The 24089-nt window shown below is 52.2% G+C and overlaps 9 protein-coding genes across 9 annotated transcripts; 3 read left to right on the plus strand and 6 right to left on the minus strand.

The window, feature by feature from the left end:
- Positions 1-716: 716 nt before the first annotated feature.
- EXO70 (exocyst complex component exo70) lies at positions 717-2752 on the minus strand (the record flags this gene model as incomplete). The annotated part of the gene is made up of 4 exons (XM_056214763.1): positions 717-2104; positions 2151-2371; positions 2420-2504; positions 2554-2752. 4 exons carry the CDS (start codon positions 2750-2752, stop codon positions 717-719), a joined length of 1893 nt encoding a protein of 630 aa, XP_056072030.1.
- A 1202-nt stretch (positions 2753-3954) lies between these two features.
- Positions 3955-7209, minus strand: SEC5 (Exocyst complex component S5; the record flags this gene model as incomplete). Its single annotated transcript, XM_056214764.1, has 3 exons — positions 3955-4635; positions 4703-6813; positions 6870-7209. The coding sequence occupies 3 exons, from the start codon at positions 7207-7209 to the stop codon at positions 3955-3957; spliced, it is 3132 nt and encodes a 1043-aa protein (XP_056072031.1).
- Positions 7210-7920: 711 nt separating this feature from the next.
- N0V89_005992 (uncharacterized protein) lies at positions 7921-8901 on the minus strand (the record flags this gene model as incomplete). The annotated part of the gene is made up of 1 exon (XM_056214765.1): positions 7921-8901. The coding sequence occupies one exon, from the start codon at positions 8899-8901 to the stop codon at positions 7921-7923; it is 981 nt and encodes a 326-aa protein (XP_056072032.1).
- Positions 8902-9541: 640 nt separating this feature from the next.
- N0V89_005993 (uncharacterized protein) lies at positions 9542-12098 on the minus strand (the record flags this gene model as incomplete). The annotated part of the gene is made up of 3 exons (XM_056214766.1): positions 9542-10679; positions 10727-11989; positions 12040-12098. The coding sequence occupies 3 exons, from the start codon at positions 12096-12098 to the stop codon at positions 9542-9544; spliced, it is 2460 nt and encodes an 819-aa protein (XP_056072033.1).
- A 1043-nt stretch (positions 12099-13141) lies between these two features.
- On the plus strand, positions 13142-13711 carry N0V89_005994 (uncharacterized protein; the record flags this gene model as incomplete). The annotated part of the gene is made up of 1 exon (XM_056214767.1): positions 13142-13711. One exon carries the CDS (start codon positions 13142-13144, stop codon positions 13709-13711), a length of 570 nt encoding a protein of 189 aa, XP_056072034.1.
- A 1866-nt stretch (positions 13712-15577) lies between these two features.
- On the plus strand, positions 15578-16249 carry N0V89_005995 (uncharacterized protein; the record flags this gene model as incomplete). The annotated part of the gene is made up of 1 exon (XM_056214768.1): positions 15578-16249. One exon carries the CDS (start codon positions 15578-15580, stop codon positions 16247-16249), a length of 672 nt encoding a protein of 223 aa, XP_056072035.1.
- A 453-nt stretch (positions 16250-16702) lies between these two features.
- Positions 16703-17065, minus strand: N0V89_005996 (uncharacterized protein; the record flags this gene model as incomplete). Its single annotated transcript, XM_056214769.1, has 1 exon — positions 16703-17065. The coding sequence occupies one exon, from the start codon at positions 17063-17065 to the stop codon at positions 16703-16705; it is 363 nt and encodes a 120-aa protein (XP_056072036.1).
- Positions 17066-17741: 676 nt separating this feature from the next.
- Positions 17742-18659, plus strand: N0V89_005997 (uncharacterized protein; the record flags this gene model as incomplete). Its single annotated transcript, XM_056214770.1, has 3 exons — positions 17742-17970; positions 18024-18143; positions 18253-18659. 3 exons carry the CDS (start codon positions 17742-17744, stop codon positions 18657-18659), a joined length of 756 nt encoding a protein of 251 aa, XP_056072037.1.
- A 655-nt stretch (positions 18660-19314) lies between these two features.
- NMD2 (mRNA decay protein) lies at positions 19315-23004 on the minus strand (the record flags this gene model as incomplete). The annotated part of the gene is made up of 4 exons (XM_056214771.1): positions 19315-19992; positions 20044-22847; positions 22894-22938; positions 22986-23004. The coding sequence occupies 4 exons, from the start codon at positions 23002-23004 to the stop codon at positions 19315-19317; spliced, it is 3546 nt and encodes a 1181-aa protein (XP_056072038.1).
- Between the last annotated feature and the right edge of the window lie 1085 nt (positions 23005-24089).

Below are 24089 nucleotides of genomic sequence, written 5' to 3' on the forward strand. Positions count from 1 at the left end.
GAGCGATGGATGCACGCAAAGCAATCGAGTGGAGCAGTCGACGTCGGGGCGCGGACGGCGATGGCGTGGTGCGGTAGAGTCTGCTGTTGTGCTGGAGAAGGCGTGGTGCGCTCCTGGAGCTTGAGGAAAGGGGTCCGCGCAGGGATTGGGAGCAGCGTTGGAGCACCTAGCACTGGGCGCTAGCTTAAATTCCCCGCAAGCCTCGCAGCACCGGTCTCAGTGTAAAGAGTGGGTATAAATCTTGCAGAACAGGTGGCAGAACGGAGAGACGTGTGCAGGCAGCAATTGACAGCTTTCTGTTGTGTGCGCCTGGTTCTGTGCGCCGTTATGCAGCTGCAGCACGAAGCTGTCGCGTAGCGCCCCTGCCCGAACAGGAGATATCACGTGCGGAAGCGAGGGCTTGCGAAATTTGGGTGAATAGTGCCCGAGCCTGGCGTTGCGCCGGCTGACTATTAGTCTATGTGTGATGTACGACCGCGAGGCCGGTGTTGCTATTCTGCAGGCCTCCATTCGCCACGCTCACTGAAGCCGCAGACCTCAACCACTCAACGACCATCGTGGCACCACTGCTGGCTCAACGCCAAGTAAAACAGTAGTCGTTGCTGCCGCACCTGCCTTCCATGTTCCAATTACCCTGCGCATTATCCAACCACCAGCCTGAAGACTGAAACCACGGGTATTCTGCGAAAAGCACGCCCAACGCCTCAAGCACCACTTCACGACAGTCCAGACAGAGCCTGTCCCAGCTCGACCTTGCTGTACTTGACATACTTGCCCTTGCCCTTGTCGATCTCGTGGTATCTGTCCCAGAAGCGGCTGTATAAAGGCTCCATGATGTTCTGCACCTCCTTGCCCAGATGCATCCGCACCTCGCGCTCCATCTTGTACGACTTGTGTCGTTGAGATAGCTCCTCGAAGCTTGTGTTGAAGCTCTTGAACTTTTCTTTGATCGCGTCCTTGTCTTTCGAACCAAGAGCCTTGACGATGGCCACCGAGTCGGCAGACCCTGCGGTGCTCGACTGAGGTCGTTCTTTCCGGTTAGTGTATTGGACATCGAGCAGATAACCCGAGGGTTCTCGCCAAGCTTCCAGGTACCATGACGACGCCTTCTTCTTCCAAGGCTCCAGCTTCTTCTGCATGTAATCTTCCATCAAGGGTGCCAGTTCTGACGACCGTATCATGCGCTCCACGATCGCTGCGTTGTTGCTCAGGAACACTCCTTGCAAGCTCTTGTTCTTCATCAAAACTCGGGACTTGCCGTCTAGGTTCTGTAACAGAGTTTCGATCGTATCGGATGCGTAATGCTCAAAAAGACGCTGACCGTCTGGTCCCACGTCCAATGGAAGCGACGATGACGATCCTGTGTTCGCACTCGATTTCCACCCTCCGTCGCCCAGCGATGCAAGTATAGAGCTAATGGGGCTGAGATAGTTGGTCATCTCCTGCAGCCGAGTCATGGTCGATGTCGTTACAGGCACGGCTGCACCGTCCATTGGAAGAGCAACAAGTGTTTGGATCCGTGCCCTTGTATCCTCTAGTAGTTTGTTCATTGACGCCTTCGAAGTCTCACGTATAGGCTTGATGCTGTCTTGGATTGGCCGCCTGAGTGCAGACATTCTCTGCTCTAACCGCATCGATAATCTGGATGCGATGTCGACGATTTCATATCCCAAGAAGCAATCCGTCATCAAGTTCCTCTGGATGTGACCATTGAGCTCGCGCAACGTCTTGGTGAAATCTGCAAGTGGCGCAGCACAAGTTGCTCCGCAGACTGTTGTCCACTCATCGCGAGGAAAGATGTTGGTGATGTTGTCGTATTCGGCGACGAACAAGCCCTCCATCCCCTGGGCGTAGATTCCGATACCATTGGTACCTTTCCTGTAAATGGCATCTGCCGTCACCTTCTTTGCCGTGTTGATTGACGCTGCGGATAAGTCCTGTAATGACCTAGTCACATATTCGCCTCTGACCTCTGCGTATATCTTCTGGGTGGGTGTTTCGCGCACGTCCGATTGTGATATCTGCGCGAAGGTGTTGGAGATATGGGTATTGATAAGGCGTAATGTTGAGAGCTGTTCTTGAGGTATAGTAGGAAATGGATTATCTGCAGACATCAGCACAAGAGTCTACCAAGAAGGGAAAATGCGTACTCTTCATGACGTACTCCAGAGGTACGACAGTCTGTCTGCAGCTTTCTCGCAGGATGTCTCTGAATGCGTCCTCCAATTCTCTTAATCCGCGCTTTAGAAGAGCGCTCATTTCGGCAACGGCTTGTTGGTTTGCGCGCATGTTCGTTCGCCTGAGCTCTGCGAGAGACTGACTGGTGCGGCCAAGTGAGGCTATATAGTCTTGCAGGTCGACATTTCGGAGGCTGCCTATGTTAGCATCTTGTGAAAAAACATGTCTAAGCACAACGTACCCCTGGTTTATAATGCGATCCTCCCGATTTGACTGGTCTAGAGGTGCTCGCAGCTTGTCGATTGCATCCAGTATCCTGTCGATATCTACAAGCCATGTCAGCCTTGGGGGGTCGTCTGCTTTCGACCCACATACTGCGGTTCGTAGTTTGTAGCTTCGCCGTGTTACCGTAGATCGGTGCCATGGCTTCGTTCATCGCCTTCCCGCTCGTCTCCAACCGATTCCGCGAGGCTTGGATTTTCTTTGTCAAGGTCTTCATCTTCTCAATGTTTGCTTCGAGCACTTCGACTTCGGCGGCCTCCTCGGCGAAGGCGCCTTTACGCGGGCCGACCATGGTGCCTGCTGTAGGAAGCTCTCGGGGAGCTCCTGACAACGCGCGGGAGGACGGAAGTAGGAATGAAGAATCGTATTAATAGTGCAAGTAAGTGCGTATTGGAATCAGAGGCATTTCGGAGTGTTGCGCATGGCTGGGTGTCCCTGGTAGTCGACAGCTAACAATGCGTGGGGGAGCTTGCGGAGGGTTGCTATGCGCGCCGCTGCGGATCTGATTGTGGAGATGGGGCTATGACGGAACGGGGTGCGCTAGAGATCCGTCAAAGCCTCAAAGTGTCTCTTCGTTTGGCATCAGCCATATCAAATAATCTCGAGTTTCCTCTCAAGCATTGGATTTGTCAGCGTTCTCTGCTTCACGTCTGCTTCATTTCAACCTGCGGCTCGGAAGATCATTCAACCGTTCCGAACTACAGCGCGGAGACATAGTTCGCTCTTTTACGCTAAAGGAAATCAATGTCGCATCTGAACCAGGCCAGAGTTGACGTTTCTGTTGGCTTAAAGACGTGATCTTGGATCTTTAAACTTACGAGCGAAATCCTACTCCACGGTGTTCCAGTGGAGGCTCCCTATGGTAGGCGGACTCATGGACACAGCACCACTCATGTCATCTGATTGACACCCTTCTCAAGCCTTGCTCAAGATTTATATTAGGGTACGATAATTTTTGATATACACGCATACGTCTACCTACAATAATTGATCCCTTGAAGTGCTTCTGAAGTAGGCAGTGATATCCCCGAAAAGGGATTTGCCGTCAGCGGGGGTTGCACTTCACAAGCACACGTATAGCAATGGGAAACACAATATGTAGATGGCATATCATGTCGAGATGCTCAATTCTTCAAGGGAACCAAGCTACGTTGGGTGACGTACATCGAAGGCAGGTCTCCCTAATGGCCGCGATGACCTTCTCGTCGATGCTAGAGATTGCAGTGTTGAACTGTCAGCCAACCGTGCCCTGTCGACCAAGTCTTCCAGCTGTGCGAACGATGGAAACGTGTGGTTGGACAGCGTCAAGCGGTTTGCATGTAAGGCTGGAGTTGGAAACCCACCCTTGGCTTAGTTCTTGACATCCTGATAAGCGATCGCCTAGCGACGCATCGAAATGTGCATTCACATGTAGCACATATGGTCCAGATACTTCATAGTAAGAATCGCTCTACGCAGCACCCTCTCTACCAAACTATCTCCTATACCACACCTCTACCGCGCCCTCTTCTCCCTTCTAAAACAACTAAACTCAACCCTTGTTCCCTCCCTCAATCCCTTCAGCGTGCCCCTCAAATTCCCCAATTCCCCTTGGAGCCTAACCCTCGCCTCATTGTCCGTCTTCCCATCCAACACCTGGTAAATCTCCGTCTGGGTCGCGCTCGCCGCCTCGGTGGTGTAGCTCGCCAGCGTCTGCGCCATGAATTCCACGTCCAGGGTCGCTTGCATGAGCGCTTGGAGGTTGATGTTGGAGAGGCGCGGGTCATTGAAGGTCTTGATGAGGGAGGTGGTGGTGGCTTCGAAGAGGGCGCGGAGGATGCGGGGGTCAGGGGGAGAAGTGGTGCTGACTTCGGTATGGACGAGGACGAGGCCGAGGAGGATGGTGAAGACGTAGGGGGAGGGCTGACGGTCTGCAACCGATTTTCCGGGTTCGGACGGCGGGGCCCATTGTGGAGAGAAGATGCCAGCCTCGATGGTGCCGGCGATGCGGGCGGCATGGGGCTGGTTGTAGGATTTGAAGAGCTGGGCGTCGAGCTGGGAGAGGACACCGTCGACTTTCTTGGATTCGTCAGTCAGCGAGACGGAGAAGAGGGTCTCGAAGAGGGTGATGAGTTGCGGAGTGATCTCAGTTTGGAAGGAAGTCATGTTGGAGAGGGTGAGGAGGAGGCGGATGGACTGCAGATGTGTTAGCATGTGTCAGAGCAGTGTAGTCGAGGTAGAGATGTGGAATGGGAAAGCTCACCCTCTTGCTTGCGTCGACTTTTCCCCATCCTCCGTAACGACTTTCCTCATCGTCTATGGTCAGTTCGTCACTCTTGACTTCGAATTCTTTACCTAAAGCCGCTCGTCCCTTCTCTGCACATTCGACCATGCCACTCAGTGTTCTATACAAGCTCGTCACGAACTGGCTCCTAACCATCTGTAGCAGCTTACTGCTCGGCGAAACCAGAACATCCACTGTCGTCTTGCTCGACGCCTCAACGTACATGATCTTCTGAAGGTTGTTGAGCAAGAAGCTCTGCACGGCTAGAAAGCGTGTAGGCATTGTAGTAATGTCTTTGCGATCAGCATCTCGCGTCCAGTCCTCAAGCACTTTCAGGCTTTCGGCATCCGTGTTCCATGCTGCACACACGGCCTGCACACAGCGCTCACGCACACCTCCAACGAGGACACGGAGAGCTTCGTCGAGGCGGACAGTCGCACCGGTCTCGTTGAGACGCAACGAAGCGAGCTCGTTTGCAGCCGTGCCAATGAGGACCAGCGACTTCGCTAGGTAGTGAGAACCGGAGAGTGCGTTCGAGTGCGGCGGCCAGAATGCATATTTCTCCCAGGCATCACCCCTCTTTGGTGAAGGCGGTGGGGCGCTATTGGGGTCGAAGCGGAACTTCGAGCCCATTGTTGGACTCAGCGCTGCACTCATGGGCGTCCGTGGTGTAGTAGGGGTAGGGCTCGTAGGCAACGGCGAGTATAGCGAAGTGATATCCTCGATAGGCGGTTCCGCAAAGAAGGAAAAAAGATGTTCCCGAATGATATTCACCAGCTCTGTAATGCCCTTCTCAAGTTCGGTTACGTTGCTAGAAGAGAGGTTGTGGTGGACCGATGACTGGTTGTTGAAGCCCATGGGTAGCGATTTCTGCGCTTTGCCATCAATGAACGACTGCGCAATATCCCAGTACTCCACGATCTCGCCCAGTATGCCGCCATTTGCGGCGAGCAGTCCCGTCATCGAGGCATGCACATGCTCCCAGAACTCGATCGTCTTTAATGTGTCCAGTTTCGCAGGTTCGGCAGTGATCTTGCTGTTGGTTGGGACTGCCCTCAAATGCTTCAGCAGTGTCTTCAAACCCGGTTTCGGCTGGTTTCCTAACAGGCGCCTCAAGAACTCGATCTCCATCCGTGCACGATCACAGCTTTCAAGGAGTCGCTTTCGTAGATGCTCGTATCGCGAGAGGAGCCATACCCAGATTGGACTGTCCTCTACGCCCAACTCCAGCATTATAGAAATAAGCTCCATATACTGCTCCTTCGACTGTTCAATGCCAGTCACATGCCTCGAGAAGTGCGTGGACGTGAGCCGCTTCCACGCATCCCGCTTGAACGACTCAACCTGGTGCTCGACATCGGCCCACATCCGCGCTGTGACAATAATCTGATGGATTTGCGAATCCGTAAGCGGGGTCTTCGAATATGTGGCTTGTTCCACGATATAGCGTGTATCTTCGGCGAACTTTCGCGCTCGCGTGTACTCGTCCACTATCGTCTCGTGGTCTTTCCGGCGGATCGCGTCTTGGATCGCAGACCCCACCTCGAACAGTCCGCGATTCTTCTCCACGGAGGATAGGATCTCTTTCAACGTGTCTTCCTTGTCTTTGCCTCCCAGAGCGGGACCCCATACTTCCTCCGCTTTGACTGCCACCTCAGTGAGCGGTACTTTGATCCCGTGCACGCCGTATTCGCTCTCCTTAACCAGGGCGTTCTTCTTCTTTTCTCCATTTGCTTGAGCAACAGCTTGCGGTGTCAGAGTTGCGCTGGCTCCCCTCGGCCGTGCTGAGAAGCTGCTGCGACTGGGCCCACGTGAATGGCCCGGTCGTCCGCTAGGACTTGGAGGGGGTTCTGGCGCCTCCTGTCCGTCCGCGCGCATCTCGCTGTATACCCTGTCGATCGTCGCCTTCGCACCTACGAACCGCTCAAAGTTCGCTTCTACGAGGACTTTAAGGGATGCAGATTTCTTCTCGATGCTACGGGAAAGGAAGTCGAGACCGGATAACAGGGAATCGGTGGATGCAGAGCTATGAACATTGGAGAGGAACAGCGAGGGCGAGAACGTCGTCGAGCTGAGGAGGAACCGATTTCCTATACAGCCAGATTAGTGTCCTTCCAGGTTGTAGGTGCCTCTAGCGCAAGCATACTCAGCTTAACATCATCCTCCACCGCCAGACCCCGCTGCCGCAGCACCTGCACAACACTCGGATACGTTCCTAGCGGATCCTGCTCGTCCTTCTGCACCAGATTCTCCACGCCCTCCTTCGTCTTCTCCACGCCATCTCTCTTCCGCGTGAAGCTCCCGCTTGTCTCTAGCACGCTGAACCGGCTCTTGCTGCGGCGGATGGGCTGTAGCGTCGGCGGGCGCTGCGGTGCGGGCGCATCGTCCTCCGAATCGGAGCTGTTGTCTTTCTCTTCAGGCCATTGCGCGGGGAAGAGCGTGGGTATGTTGTATTTGTTGAGGAGCTGCGTTTCTATCGACTCCATTTTCGCGACGTTACGAGCTGTGAGCGTGACAGCGCGCGCGTTCGGGGGTCCGATGAGGGTTGACGTTGCGTTTGAGACGTAGGGCTGAGACATGCAAAAGCTAGCCAATCAAGAGCATTCACTGTCTCTCGTTCACACCCTGCAGAACCGTACAACATCCAATAGTGAGTGTGCCTACAAGTCAGTGACTAGAAGAAAAACTTACATATTAATCAACTTTCCACGGTCCAGAACATCCACGCAGATTCAATTCGTGCCATGAAAGAACGAATCACAAGGGGAAGGAGAGCTGTGCAGCTACGATACGTCAGACTGACAGAACCAATGGTTCACGAATAATGTATCTGTGATCTATATACACGTATTGAATTGACTTGCAATCAGACCTATGGCAAGAGAATAACAAACTGGAACGTGCTTGTTTCCTATCATGTGCGAGCGGGCTCCCACTCGACAGCAGACGCATCCGGAGCCCACTCTTACCAAACGAAATGAATCCTATGGTGATAATTTTGTTATCCCGTAGAGTTATACCCTCTGTAAAGATTGCGCTGCCTTGAACAACCTTCTGCAGGCGTCGATATGTGGCAAGGGTGAAGATGATGATTCATGGCACAATGGGCAGTGACGCCGAACAACGCCAGATTGAAATAAGCAAGGGTATCATGTAATGGAGCTGAACGCCAACCCGGATGAAAAAGATCTAAAAGTTCACGAATCCATGAAGGGTGTAACGTCCCTACCGGTGAACCGAAGCACGTCTGAAGAATCCGCACCATCGCTCATGTCCATATCATCGTCCATCTCCTCGACAGAACGCTTCACTTTGAGCGAAGAATTCGGAGGAGCCTGTAGTTGCTGCTGCTGTTGTTGCTGATGTGTAATCTGCTGCAAACCATTGGCGAGGGCGGTAGAGTTTAGCAGCTCTGTCCTCGAGCTCGCAACGGAGCGGCGAGCAACAAGAATGTCCCAATGATTCTGAAGAATGTTCTTGATGTTGTCGTCAAAGTTGACGCAGAAGCGCTGGGCCTGGCAGACCTGCATACTTTTGATGAAGTCGAAGTCGTCGAGGATCTCCATCAGATATGCCGCCACGACCGCCGCAGACTTCTCGTTACCACTCTCACAAAAGACGAGGACTTTTCCAAGTTGCGGGCTTCCCGTCGCTTCTGTCATCCGCCTGACCTTAGCGACGTGCTGGTTTATCATCCTCGTAGTACGCGACAGTTGGCCGATCAAGGTAGAATAATTGGCGGCCTCCACGGACTCGACTTGGCCGCAAACCTCCTTCGCAATCTGCATGGCGCCCATCATACTATTGTTCCGCGATCGTATAGCCAGCACCATGGTAATGCCCGCGCTCCTTAGCCATTCGCGATCCTTTGCGGCTGTGAGTGGGCCTAGGTACAGCCACGGTAGGATCATCTGCGCATGTCGCCGCCGTTCGTATGACCAATCCAGCAGCGTATTCTTCGCTATTATGCTCTCCAAGTTCATCTCCTTTAGAAAGTTGGTATCGTTCCCTTCTGCGGGGTCGACCCCACTAACGTGTAGCTCAGGCACCTCGGTGGTGAGGGTTGGCGGAGGCACCACGATTCGTGGAGGGGTCGGAAGCCTGTACGTATACTCGTGGTGCGGTATATGCGTATTTGCGATATCGGACATGGCCATATCCTCGTGGTTGGAAGCCATCGCGGGCAAGAGCCGCCGTAGTTGGTCGCGAGCGGGCTGGGATGTTGACCAGTTTGTGTCACGGGGAGAGGTTATAGCGAGGATCGAGATGGTTCAATAGTTTCGGGCAGTCTGAGGCTTGGGCCTGCAATGCGCGGGTTGCTGGTCGAAATGCTATGTCGCAAAGCAGAGCGTGGGTCGGCTGCGAGGCGTGAGCGGTATTGTGGAAATTGATGAGGTCGCTCACGGCGACATGGCCGCCGAATGTGCAATAGTAGTAAGCGGGAAACTTGAGTTCAGAGGTGAAAGCTTCATAGTGAGCAAAGGCAGCGCTAGCGGAGGTATCTAGTGTACGCGAAGTTGAGGTGAGTTGGTTCGCCTGACCGGGCAGGTGCGCGACTGACGTCACGTGTCGCTCCTGCCTAAAACCGCAGGGTCAAGCGGTCTCATAGAAGTTGAGTCGACGTCTTGAAGCAGATATGAAGTCTTGAAGGAGGCGATCGTGAATGCAAAGTTTGAATTGGGTATAATGCTCAACTTTCAGCCTGAAAACGCCGCGTCAAGTGTTCCATACCTTGCGACGACCCAGGCTAGGTCCTGCACAAGTATACAACACTTAAACCAGCGGCTCGATGCTCTTGCGAGCGCCTCAACCACGAGCTCAACTAAACTGATCTCCGTGGTCGCTTTCACCATGTCTTCTACCACCAGCCCGGCCCTCTCTCAACTTCCACCTCCTCCGCCTCTCGCGCTCCTCCGCCTCCCTCTCTTCCCGCATCTTTTTCTTGCGCTCATATACTGCACGCACTGTCCTCTTCGTTCGCTCCGCTCCCGCTTGGAAGTTTGCTCTGGCTAGGTCCACTACAGAATCGACCTGCTCAGGCGTGTATATGAAATTCCACGTGCTCATGAAGTCGGATGTTTTTGGGTCAATCCCAGGAACTTCGGGGTTCTTCAAAAACGGGAAGTAGACGACCGTGATGCCAGCGTCAGGTCTTGTGACCTCCCAGTATTCTTCGGCTTGCTTGACGCTGGGTGCTTCCCTATCTGTGGTGCGCTCTTCCGTCGTGCCAACCCAGACATTGCAAAAGCTCAAGTCTTTGCTTCTCCCTCCTGTTCGCTTGGGTTTGTCATGTTCTTTCGCTTCTTGTATCTTCTCTTGCGCCTGCTCTTCCGTACGAGCTTGTGCACTGTCGAGATCCTTCTGCATTTCTTCCGCCGTCTCGTCTCCTGGAGGCCAACCTGCCCCAACAGGCCAGCCCTTGATGCCGCGTTGTTTTGCGTAGCCTTCAGTCACTTTCAACCAATTGTCCGTACGAACATCTGAGCTCGCATCGAACGCTATCAAAACGTCCACGTCTCTACCAGGCCGTAGTAAGGGATATATCGGCAGGTTGTTGCTCATACCAGCATCCATGAGCTGGAAGTTGTCAATATGATGTATGCTTTCGGGGCAAGACGGAGGCAGATAATCTCGCATCCCTAGGGCAAAGTTGGGAATTGCTGCCGGATCAATAGGGTGGACTTTAACGAGGTCTCTGTCTCTTTCTGCGATCATTGCGTCTAGACCGGTAAACCCGGCAATTCCCATCAACGCTGGCCGGATTTCCTTGTAATAGTGTGACAGCGTTGCGCAGAAAGCACTGCCCCATACGCCCATTAGCATTGGTATGCGAACTTCAGGCAGAGCAAGACCGTTGTCTCGCCACACTGTTCGTCCATTTTCGAATTTGCGACCGACCGCCCAAGTGGGAATGCCAGCTTCAAGTTCTTCGCACCAAAACTCGTAGGGTGTGAATCTGTGTTTGTCAGTCAATAGTACACGCAGGACGCATAACCAACGTACTCAAACCACTGGAACCAAGCTTCCCTTCGCGCCTTTGCTTCAGCAGCTATTGGGTCCTTGGTATCTTGCTGTTCGGCTAGGGGTATTTCGTGTCGAACGGCTGTATAGATCGGGAGTGGTTGAGAACCATCATCTGTGTATCTGCGCTGGTAGGAGAGCTTGAAGTCGTATTCGTCCACCGACAATTCACCCTTTGGCACAAGCAATCTTGCAGCTAACAGCACGCCATAGATATCGACGATGCCAAACTCGGCAGTCGGTGTGCCTTTTGCTTTCTCGACAAGCCCACCGAGTAGATACTTGTTCGTGGGCGCACTCGCAACAAGATCGAGCGCGTCTGGAGGATAAGCAATGTGTACCCCGAGTCGGTTCTTGAGATGGCGGATCAATCGTGCGTGGCTTCTTTGGGAGATGTTCGAGTAGTAAAGTGTCTGCAGCCAGCAGCTCCCACTCACTCCGGCAGTGTACGTGACGCAGTCGAAGAGCCCTTCCTCGTGCGCCGAGAGGTAGGAAGCTGTTCCTGCCACGAGTGCACGAAGGCCGCCACCGGAGCCGCACACAGCGATGATGGGAACATCATCAGGATGTATCTTGTCTTCCGGAATGTTTAGGTAGCGCGCTAGAGCCTTCTTTGTGAATTGCCCTCGTTTTTCCAAGAACCTCTTCTCTTCTGCGCATAGCTCGGTCGAAACGCGAACGGACGCATCCCAGATGATCTCGGGGTGGATTTCGGGGTCGTTTGCCTGGTACCAAATCTCTTCTGCGAGAGAGCCAGGTGCCATAGACAGCTCATTTTGCAGCTTCTTCACAAAGCCTGGCAGCACTTTGGCCCAGTCGGGCACCACGTAGTCCACAATCGCGTCACCCAGCGAGCTCATCGACTTTGGCGCCTCAGACATCTTCCTCGTAATAGCCTGCCATGCCGATAGCTTGTCTTCGCCAACGTTATTGCCTTCCCCTTCCCCTGGTCTGACAACGCGGGTCTGCGGTGGAGGATCCTGTTCACCACTGCCACGCTCGCTAGATTCCGCGCCATCGTTGTCGTTGGGTGTTTCCTTCGCGTTAGTTGAGGCTTCACGGCGCCCGAGGAAGGACCAAGAAGCTTGCGGCGCGTCGAGCAGGGTTGGACGAAGGAATGCGCATGGCGACGAGGAAGAGGACGCAAAACCGGCGGTCAAGGCGGCGACGAAAAGCGGAGGGCCATATCGCGAGCCAAGATGCAGAGCAGTGGCTCTAGATGGCAGCATGCGCCGCGTGTGCAAGCTGCTGAGTGTCAATTGTTTGAACAAGACTTGAGGTGGCATGAAGCTTACCCTCGGCGAGCTCCCCACCAAAGCTGTCCAAGCTTTTGTTGCTTGCTTGGACGGACCATGGTAGCGTAATCGAGGTTAAAGAGTGACTGGAGTGAATCGAAAGTGTGTATGTACGTCAAGAAGAGAAATCCGCGCGAGCCGAGGGCCCTCAGGGTGTGCTCAGCATGACGGAGCGCGTAAATTCGGGTGTTCGTAACTTTCCCATCATGCTATCCGGTTTTGCTGGGAACCCGATCGGCCAGATCGCGTTTGCCAAGACGCGTGTAAGAATCAAAAGACCCGCGCGATGCAATGGTTACGATCCCCATGAATTGATATTGAGCAATGTAGGATCGAAGTGCTCTACTCGTGTTCTACACGGCTAATACGACGACGCCGTATTCTAGAATAAATGTTGTCTTGGTCGACCGGTACGACGCGCATGGATCGTCATCCCGTTTCCCGCTAACTCCAAGAGCACAGGCTAAAACTAGCGAGACGCTGTGTAACTATGGAAATTTTCTGCGATCGACGAGTTTCAGCACCTACTCGAATAGGAATATTGAAAGTCCGTGTATGCAATCGATAGTAACTACAGCTTCGAACCTGAGACCGACTTCATCATTGCTCTGATGGCACGCACACAACACCACATCAAAGCTTCGGGCAGCCACAAGATGTAGAGCTAAATTTGCTCCACTTTTACATCGCGCAGGTGTCCAAATCTTGGCCATCTGCTGTTTTCACAGCGAACGTTGTTCCCGTCTGTAAGGATTCCTTAAATGACAGCGCCGACTTCTGCTCTCTGAGCGGCAAGGCGCCTGCCCTGTCCGTTCAGGCACGTAGTTCAGCGAAATCAGCTTCCATGGCTCACGAAAGCGTCTAAGGCGGAGTGCCGGGCCCTTACCAGCCGACATTCACTCGAGAATTGTGTAACTCCATACCGGACGGACCACCCCCTCGTCTGCTTAGCCAATGTAATATTTGCACTTGGCCCTGATAGATCACTGTCGCTACCAACCCCCACTACCCCTCAACGCCGACCTTTCTACCATCACGATCCGTGCCCAGAGAAGCTTATCAAAGAATTGCATACCAAAAAGGTCTCCAGCTACCGCCCAGCATGCGACCACTTACCTTCTTCACTTTCCTGCTACATCTCCTCCTCTTCGTTTCCGCCTCTACGGTTACAAATGAGCCCTTCACCTCTCCCACCGACACAGACGCCAGCACCGCCGACCTCGCCGGTGGTGTCTACGCCTGCGAAGGCGATAATTTCACGGGCGACTGCTTCTATAACCCTCCCGAACGAATGCGCGCATGTGCACTTCTTCTCATCGGAAGGCCTGACAGTGGAGTCGGATACCACCCTCGTTCCATCGGCCCAGACCGTGGAGGACATTGCGACGTATTCAAGGGGAGGATCTGCAACGACCACACCTTCGTCAGGCGAATTGACTATCCTGGTGTGAAAAGCTACGCCGAGCTCAATCCAAATGCCTGGGAGGCAATCCGATGCTACGCTGTCGCGGCTCAAGCCTCTGCACACGAGGAGATAGCGGTGGAGCTCATAGGTCGATCCGAAATCCCTCCCAAACCAGCTGTCTATCCGAGTACCGACGATGAAGCCGCATCCTCCATCGGACCTGCCGTACCCGCCGGCGACTCCCAGACCGGCGGCCTCCACTATTAGACAATTCCCGACGAGGGCGGCCATTGCGATCCCAACAAGGATGATGGGAAGGAGCACTTCCGAAATCGCCATACTTGGGTTGTTTCAGTGAGCTCTACGGGCGAGGCAGAAGGTCATTTGCTGTCCTGGAGACTAGTCAGGATGGTTAGTGAGGTCTCCTTGTCTCGAGTAGATAGATCGCCGAGAAGCTCGTGGCATGAGCTTCACTGAGCTTACTGTCAACACAGGCCAGGCCGACCTTTCATGAAAATAGCTAGCGACCGAACATGGTTGTACTGGACCATGATACACTTCATTTGCAAAGGCCTTCAAGAAGTGACATGCAGGAACCTCGCTCCATCTATCATATGTCTTCCATCGTATTACCTTATCCAATTACCCTTCAACAGCAGTGGGTCAAGTATGAAGTCCGAACCGAGATGTTTTCCATGTGAGCTCACCAACAACCAGCCGCCCTCGCTTCGAGTCTATGATATTCTTCTCCTGTTCTCCACGTCCCCTATCCTTGCTAACGAAGGAAACCTGATGCAGAGTTTCCAAAGTGCTCAACTAGTCTAACTTGGCAAAGAGTTCTGTGAAATAAGCACAACTTGGCCCGTACCGAGTACAGATACGTGAAACGCGGAAATAAGCGATATGGAGCGCGTATGTGCGAATCAATTATTTGTAGGACTGACTGCAAGGCTGAGCACATACGTCTCTTTGATAGAGCTAAAGGAATACCGTGCAAGTGCTCTCGCACACCGTGCATGCATATGTACGATCCGACAGGGTTCCATCTTACAGCCTTGCATGCAAGCTGCAAGAACCCTTGTATCTTCTTCACTGCCATCTTTAGCCCGATGAGGAGCTTTACCACAGCGTCGCAAGCTGACGTCCATTTGGCAAGGCCGTGTAGAGCGCACCCAGCTCAATTAATAAGACTTAACGTGAAAGACATATGGAATTTCATCCGCACTGAGAGATTATCTGTAGGATCTTTGCACAGAAAAGATTCGTGACCATGTGAAATCCTGCACAGGGTGTACTGTTGTGTTATTGAGATGCGGTACTATATACGAATTGCTGACGTTGCCTGTTGAGAGACAGTGAAAGCCGCCCATCAAAAGACGACCGACCGACCTCTACGGGAACTTCTCCCACGCCGTTACGACTTTTGCCCACTCCACCCTACGTGTATTCGGCATAATCCCAGAATCTCTGATAGCTCAAGTTCAGCAGGGTGTAAGACGTCTAGACTCTTACAGATAGAATCAGCAATGCTGTCCCTAAGAATATATAGTCCCAGATCATCGGCTTGCTGGTCTTGCTCGAGCATTCCATTCTCGAGCTGTTCCATGTTGCCTTCGTAAATTCCACAATCAATACGAGGATTGCCCATTCATCGCAAGCCATAGCCAACAGTGATATAGATAGATCTTCTTCGATGTCCGTAATTTCCAACTGAGGATTATCATGACAATGTGTCAATGCCGAACGTAAAATAACTGAAGACGACCAGGATTCTTCAATAGCTTGGCATTAAAATGGTGTCATTTGACATTCTGGATTCGAATTCATATCGTTGTGGCGTATTATGTAAATGATGTAGCATTTTAGTTCTAAGGGTCTTTACGTCATGCATGTGGTACTATACCTAGTTGTGCACCTAACAACATCTTCGCCAGCAACAAAGCACGAACTCACGCTTTCATCTCCTAAATATGTCGTACCCAAAGCTCATCATCGTAACAGGGCGCGAACCGAGGCATCGGTCGCGCGATCTGCACAACCCTTCTCTCGCACCCATCCTTGACGTCCCACCCCTTAATCCTCTACGCAACCTCGCGTCAAGGCGAAAACCTTAATCTTCCGGCCACCTCTTCCATGCAGAAGATACAATATCCCTCCCTCGACATAAATTCCTCATCCAGCATCGCAGACCTCATCTCCTCGTTGAAATCCCTCAACCAGAAAGTCGACATCTTGATCAACAACGCCGGCATAAACCTAGACGACCATTTCTCGCCCTCCAACGCTAAGAAAACACTCGACACAAACTACCGCGGCACTCTTAATGTTTGCAAAGCCGTTCTCCCGCTGCTCGCACCGAAGACCGGCCGCATAGTGAATCTCTCCTCAGTCGGCTCGAGTCTAGACCCCTTCAGTCCAGCCCTCGCACAACGCTACAGAACTATCTCCACGCTTGAGGATCTGGAAACGTTCATGAGCGAGTACGAAAATGCGGTGGCTAACAGCACAGACACTGAGCTCGGCTTTCCGTCCCAGTGCTCGTATAGCGTTTCCAAGGCGGCGGTGAACGCTTTCACCGCGATCTTGGCGCGCGAGAACGAGGGACGTGTTATTGTGAATTGCTGTTGTCCCGGATGGGTCAACACTGACATGGGGAACCAGGTTGGAAAGCCTCCGAAGACACCGGAGGAAGGGGCTAGGATCCCAGTTAGACTTGCGATTGGGGATGTAGGGGGAGTGAGTGGGAGGTATTGGGCTAATGATAGTATTCGGGGTTCTGGAGAGGGCAAGGTGCAGGAGTGGTAGGGTGGATGATAGAGTGATTGAAATGGAGTGGTTGATTGGTTGATGGGAAGGAGATGATTGTACTAGAGTCGGATATTGAGACACAATACACCTGCACGCAAACACATATGGCCTAATCCTGATTTGATATCTTCAGAACATGCACTCATGATTGTAAAAAGCACCTGGCCTGGGGCACAATCTCCAATTGCGATGGATGCTAGGGCGCAATTACTCGTACAAATATTGGCAGCTTCGATGAATGCTCAATCATATCAAGTGGCTGTAAAATAGCGTGGAATAATGTTTCCAAACTACATAATAGAATGTGCAAGTACCCTCGTCAAATCTGTCTTTATCAATCTTTCAAGTGCGACCTTCGTCATAAGACTTCATCTGCAGCGATTGCAATATCTGACCGAGCCTCCTTTTCTGTCCTAGATCATTCGTGTCGAAATCACAATTTTCCCCAGCTTAGACATGTGCAGCTTCGACTATCTTCCAGTTGTTCGCCGTATAAGTAGCGTCCACATCGGCGTCGTCTCGCGACACTTTTTTCCAGTTATTAGACGTGTAGGTGGCATCAACGTCCGCACTATTGCGGGAAACCTTCTTCCAGTTGTTGGACGTGTACGTAGCATCCACATCCCCATAATCCCATGCTTTCCTCTTCACGTTCTTTGCTGTGGACGTAGCATCCACATCCCCGTAATCCCATGCTTTCCTCTTCACGTTGTTTGCTGTGTACGTAGCGCCCACGCTCACAGAGTCGGGCTGGGGTGCCGGAAGAGCGGCGACGACGGCTGAGAGCGCCATGAGAGATAGTGTGACGCGCATGATTCTTGAAGGGGACTTGTCTTGGAAGACGGGTAGAATTGGCAGGTAGACGGAATGATGAATGTGCGAAGTCAAGAGAGGACTTGAATCTTCGGCACGCTACTCTTGTAGCAGACAGGCTTTAAATCATGGGCTTGCCAAGGTGAATAGAAAGACGTCTGACATAAGAGTGGATATGAAGATGCCTTGTCTGAGGTTTAGTCAATGTTTGTCCGTACAGCGAGGGAAGTAATATGCGAATTGGTCCCACTCCAAGTCTACCTAGCATCTACGCAGTAATATATTACCACCCGATCGGACCTAGTCTGTGAAACGTATCGTGGGCGAATGAGGTTGCTGCCCGAGACACTGAATTCCGGTCTTACACCTTCCCGATGGGGCTAGATGTGAAGGATCTGACTACAACAAGTTGGATGATAAGCGATCAGTCGTAAAGTTTGATAGGTCTATGGACTCCAAAATGACGTGAAAGCTTATTCATTCTGTAGTGCCTAGGGTGCGGGGACCATTGAGCTTGAATCCAACGTCTGTTGTTACCTACCTTAGGTACAGAGCCGCAAGCTCTGGCATCATTCCAGACACATTCTGAACCCGACACACGACGACTATCCAATTTCCGATTGCAAACCCAAGCGCGTTACCATTCCTGGTTCACTTGATTCCGCACTTTCATACCATGGGTGGCACCATGGAAGAGCACTCCGAGCCACTTCTCGAATCGGCTAGGGACGGCTCCTCAGATATCGAGGAAGGCACCATGCGAGGGTCTAATGCACCTACCAAGTTCTACGAGAATAAGTCATTCTTATTTGCATCGGTATTTTGGTTCGCGGGCTCGCTTTTGGTCTTCGCATCTGCGCTTTTGTTGCAAAGCAGATCACGTGGCGGCCACTCAGAGATATATTGTAAGCTTTGTAGACAATTAGTGTAATGGTAGCGGATACTGACCGATGTGCAGCACCTGTTCAAGATCACGTTCGCTACAAAACAGTCGTGTTCGATGCATCGCTCGGGAAGAAGACGATTTACATGGAAGATCCTTCGCCTCGGGTGGACAAAGCATGGGAGGACTTATATGGTAAGCCTACTACATCTTATCGCCCCCACACCTCGATTGAATTTTCCCGCGTTGTCCGCGAGACTCGATAACTATTACTTATGAGCCCGTATACTAACAGCCCCCTCAGACTTCGGCATATCCTGGATTACCCCCTCTGAAGCATCCCAGCTCCCCAACGCCACATCTCGACTCGTCGAAAACCCCTCCCACTTCGTCACCGGACTCGACGTCTTCCACCAACTCCACTGCCTGAATCTCATCCGCAAGAGACTAAATCCGGAGTACTACGTCAACGACACCCATGTCCATATCGAGCATTGTTTGGACCAGTTGAGGCAGGCTTTGATGTGTAGTGCCGATACGGCAACGATCCCTTGGTTGTGGAGTAAGAGCCAGGGAAGGACGATTGCTGATGCGCGGACAACGCATACGTGTAGGGATTATGATGCTATTAGGGAATGGGCGAGAGAAAGGAAGGTGGAGGGCGGGTTTGCCAAGGATACGTATGTGGAGGGCAGTGCGGTGAGCGACTAGAGGTTAAAGACTCTTTCCAACTTCCAAGTCGCGCAGCGATCGAGTTGTCATTTCTTTCCTAGATAGTAGCTACAGAGCCACACAGGATTGCAGGTGCACAAGAGAATTGTACCTGTGATGAGTTACAACGATAATGACAGTGATCAATTTGCTAAAACTCGATAAAGTAGTTCTGTACCGTCGCTCACCTCCGCAGCTGAGCTGCACGTGCGGTATCGCTTGACGGTGAGGCTAGTAGTCAGCTCCCTGCACATGACTCCCCTTCACACGTCCTCGCAAGCAGCTCGCTTGGCCTGCGTCTCCGTGCGTATCGAGCAACTTGGCTTTGTAAGCGAGCTCAAGGCCGGAGCTGTGAAAAGGGCAGTCGTAAGCTTGGCTGATTGATGGCTGCTGTCCCAGAGGTGACAGGTACCTTCAAGGCTGAGTGGGCGGGTCGTCGCATTCTAGTGGTGAAAAACCAGTCAGGTGGATGATGTTGCGAATTGTAATACAGATCATGTCCTAGATGACAACGCGCCCGTATGGGCCTTGTGGTCAGCTTCGTATTGGTGAAGATGATGTACGACTAAGCATGTCTATGAAGACATCGGCATTCTGAGGCCACCCAGCGCACAGACGTCGTGGTAGGTTTGGCCAGCGATGCATCGTGAGCTTCTTAGGGTGTCTTGAGATGATGTGGAGGTGGACGAGAAGGTGGTGCATACCAATTGACGTCGCTCAGCTGAAGCTTCCGCGATCGCTGATTACTGCGGTTCGTGCCGGCCTTGTCAAGGCGGGGCTGTGCGTAGGGGTTGTGCGTCTTGTCTAGACCTTGTTGAGTTTCAGTACGAGTCTTGTTGGTATTGGGTCGAAGGGGGTCATAAAGAAAAGGCGATTCACCCTCTGCATCGTCGTCACGCAAATCGTAGTTGAGGACGAGACTCTTGATGCGTTGCTGCTCCTCTCGTTCAGCTTGTTGCTTGTTGCGCATAGCAACAGCGAACGTCGAATCTGATGGGAGATCAATAGAGCGGGTCTGATTCTTGTTGCCACGCTTGCTGAGGAGAGAGAACTTCACTGTGTTGCCGGGGATAGGTTGGGCAGGTGCCTCCACGCCACTGTCTTCTGCGGCAACAGCGGTCTCACGTGCGCGACGCATAGGCAGTGGAACGTCGAAAACGGGCTTGCGCTCGAATTTGCGAGACTCCACGCTCTCGGACATGAGCTTCGCGAGCTCGCGATCAAACTCGGCATCGGCTTCAGGGTCCCGTTCGTCTTCCGGTCGCGTCACGATGATCTGCTCCTCCTCCTCATCAGAGGAGCTATGCTTCACAGGTTCGTCGTCATCGGTTTCCTGAAGCCTGTTAGCATGGTTTATGGTTACAAAGTTCCCTTCTGCACTGACCTCTCCCTCCTCCCCAGAAGACTTCTCGTCATCTCCTTCTGGCACGACAAGGTCATCATCATCCGGGCCATCTTCATCATCGGAAGCAGAGCCTTCATCCTCTTCAGGCTCGGCGACCTTTCCGCCCGAAGAAGCCTGGTAATTTTGCTGGACGGCCTCGCCGAACGCTTTCGCCGCATCGTCCAGGTTCATGATAACCTTCCATTGGGGTCGTGTTAGACTGTATGCATCCTGCACAATGAATTCAACGTCCATTGGCAGAGTCTCCTTAATGTTGACGTAGTACTGGAAGTAGGACAAGAAGAAATCGAGTTTCTTCTTGGCCGCGCCTTTGTCGTAGTACATGCCGCAGGTCTCCAGTAGGTTGCATACCAAGCGGATGCGAAAGTAATCGTCTGGAAGATCCAAGGGGTTGTAGATGCCAGGACGGGCATATCCACCCTCCCATCCGTAATTTACGAGCTTATACAGCACATCGAAGATAAGGGGAGAATCCACCAAACGGTAGATATACATCTCTCCTAAATACTTGACTTCCGCTATTCTGCGCTGATTGAACTTGAAATCATTCAATTCGAGGCCAAACGTAATAGATTCTAAGAGATCATCAATAACGGAAATGGTGAAATCTTGGTGATAACGATGGATGGTCCCAAGTATTATAGCCAGAAGGTGGACATTGCTGTACTTGATCTTGCCTGGTTTCACGAAGATCTTGTGCAGAATGTTGACGACCTCGTCCTCTTCCCAATGCATTTTGCGAATCGTCCTAACAGTCTTATCCACCGATCGGCGGGTCAGATCCTGGTACATGATCTTTCGAAGGAAGAGCTCAATCGGAGTCCTGTCCTTTTGCTCGATAGCTGCGCGCTCCGGAGGGTTGACGTAGTACATTGCGTTTTCAATCAGCATCCGCTCCTGTTGACCAAGAACCTGTGCACCCTTTTTGCGTTGCAGAGTCTCCAAGAACGATGCCATACGGGGCGAGGTATCGGGATTGCGAAGAAGGTAACGACCGCAGTTTTCCAACAAATTGCAGATGATCTCGATATTCATGCGAGAGAAATCGTCTAGGCTGACTTTAAGACAGTGGAAAATGACATGCTCAGGGACGACCCCGAATTTGGTCAACTCTGCCAGGTAGCGAACGTTCTGTGTTCGGACCTGACCGAGAAAATCTTTCGACTTGCGCCGCTGAAGGCTACGAAATTCGTCGTCTAGGTAGGTGACAAGACCTTGTGATACGTCCGGCATGTATTTGCCCAAGGTTGCAATGAGCCTAGAGTATAAAGGTAGTAGATCGCTTCGTCCTTTGGGAATCTCTTGCACAGCTTTAATCAATCGGTTGCGGGAAGCTTTGGAGTTCAAGAAGCAGAAATCGATTGCTGTCCCATCAACAGCATCTTTAGTATTGAGTTCAGGCAGTTTGGCCAAAACAGCATCCACTTGAGCTCCCACAGACTTGTTCGCAATTGCCGTCGATGCATCATCTGCTTCTGTAGGTTTTGCTTCCGGGTTGGCCTCCGGCTTTTCCTTGTCATCAGCCTCTGTCTTGTTCTCGGTCTTTTTGCCGACTTGTTCATCGTCCGCCTTCTTCTTCTTCGGCTCTTCCAAGAGGATGCCAGGCACGCGATCCTTCAGGTCGATGAGGTTCTCGTAGAATCGGCGCTCGTCTTCGTCTTCCCAGATACCGGCGCCATCGCCTTGACCACGCAAATACTCTCCCGTCTTTACAAGACCGATCAAGCCATCACCAGTAACCGCAGACGTGTCCTTCTCTTTCAAATCGGGCATCTCGAGCCCCAAGGCATCGGCCAACACTTGGGCATTTGCAATGAGCTTTTCCTGGGCCTTCATCTGCTTCTCATAGTTCGCCTGGCGATCTTCGAAGACCTCTCCCGATTTGACGTATGCTTCAGCATTTCTACGTCCTTGATTGGTCAATTGTTTTTGATCACGCAACAGATGCGCCTTTACGTCCTCGAAATAGCGCGCAAGAATGTTCTTAAATCGCTGCTGCAGTTCGGATCCGATGATTGGAGGGTCCTTGGTCTCAGCATCATCATCTTCTGTCGCCGAAGTATCGTCTTTCTTGTCGGTCGTGGTGCTGCCGTCCTCGTTGACATGCTTGCGGCCTTCCGCGGCGGACGTTTTGGCTCCAAGTATGTCCCACGAGAAGGCCTTGGCGAAGATTACGAGCAGAGGTAGGTTGACATGTTCGCGGTCGTGCCCTAGCATGTCCTTCAGGACCTCGAGTGGAAACGGTTCGGCGTCAGCATTCGAGGCTGCAGCTGCCCTAGCTTTGCTGGTCTCCACTAATTTTACAGTCTCCTTGGTCTTGCCCGCTTCTTCTGGCCTCGAGACGTCCTCCAAGCTGCGCAATACACCGACAAGCCATAGCTCGGTGGCGACGCGTAGCAGGACCCTTTGGCGAGCGAGGCGCTCCTTCTCTTCCTTCTCGCGGACTTCTGGTGCCAGCGTTTTCAGCTGCGACTTATCCGGAGTGCTGAGTCCGCGCCCAATATACCACCCAAGATATGCAGTGAATTCGGTCGGCCCGAAGCGCTGGTGTAGCGCACTAACAACTTCGACGCCGGTTGCGATTTCCGCAGGGGTCTTGAGCTTGCAGAGACCTTCGTAGCACGCAGAGATAATCTCGGAAAGGTACTTGTGGAGGGACAGCGTTTGTACGTCTTGAAGGAACTGTGACTGGGCGGATGCTTGGATACCGGTTCGTAGACGCTTGATATAGGCCGTATTCTTCTTCATCGACGAATCGAGTGAGGCTTGTACAGGGAACACATCTGCGCGGTGTGAGCACAACCGAAATTGAGGAGGAGGGTGTCATACCCTGTTCTCCATTCCAAGCCCTAATGTTGAGCTCGCGCAGCTCTCCTGTGTTCTGTCAGTACCTTGCGTAGGCATGCGCAGCTGTAACGCACGTTTCCTTTGCCGCTCCATGGTTGGGGTGGCGGTCCCGCAGTGGTGGAGGGGCGGGAATTGATGGCAGGGCGGGATCGCTAGAACAGGCGCACATAGGGTTTCGAGGCTATATCCGGTGCGTCGTTTGCGTACATTTGACTGTTGCTCGTGCCCAAGCTCGAAATGAGCAAATCGTTCTGTTTGTGAGGCAAGCGCGCGGTTTGTTTCGGTAGTGACGTGCTGTTGAGCGGTGGTCCGGTCGCGAAGTTCTCTCGTACCTGCGTTATCAGGAATGGCCCGTGCGTCGCGGGGGTTAAATCCTGGGTGCCTTTACTCGTACACCGTTCAAAGAAATCACGCCGATAGTGACGACGATGCGTATTATTGATAATGCGCAGGGCTAACTTGGAGGCTTCGGAATTGCCTTCGAATATTCTCTTATGTCTCGACGTTGATTTTGGGTATCATTTGGTACAAGTAGCACTATACTAAGCGTTCAAACGTTCATTAGTAGGCATGGAGAAGAGTGTAACATTGGCAACTACTGTACAGCCTCGGGAGGTAGGCCCATTGAAGAGTTGCTTTAAGAGTATGTGCTTCATGGAATGATCCAGTGTACGTGTTGCTGCTAATCATGTATCCTAAGATCCAATTGAAGCATTTGGTGGAGAACAATAGGGAATTGCCGGTGTCATTTTATCATTTGGTCGCTCTCGCCTGACTTCAATATGGTAGTGTTCTTTTGCATTGCATTGCTTGAATTACAAAAGTCTGCCAACACTTTGAAGTACTCCGGTAATAAGCGTCACCCTACCAGTTGCGATGTAAGAGCCCTTAACTCTATGCTTTAGCGTCAAGGGTGCCAGATCGCGACAGGCTGTGTGGTAAGAATAGCGAATTAATAGCGCTGTATCGTTCGTCTCAAGTTATGGTTGCAGACATTCGCAATAAGTTGTCCTAGCATTCTGCCCCTTCTCTGAGCTATAGTCAGTAACCCGCGGAGGAAGGCGCAAACAGTGAAGACTATGCCAGAAGAATCAACGCTGCCTCCGCGGACTGACCGCTGGTTCTGCCTCCAAGCGGTATCTTGAAGCGAAAATATGGTCATGAGTTTGTAGGCGCTC

Source organism: Didymosphaeria variabile (genome assembly GCF_027946475.1).
Source record: "Didymosphaeria variabile strain IMI 356815 chromosome Unknown scaffold_4, whole genome shotgun sequence".
Taxonomy (NCBI): domain Eukaryota; kingdom Fungi; phylum Ascomycota; class Dothideomycetes; order Pleosporales; family Didymosphaeriaceae; genus Didymosphaeria; species Didymosphaeria variabile.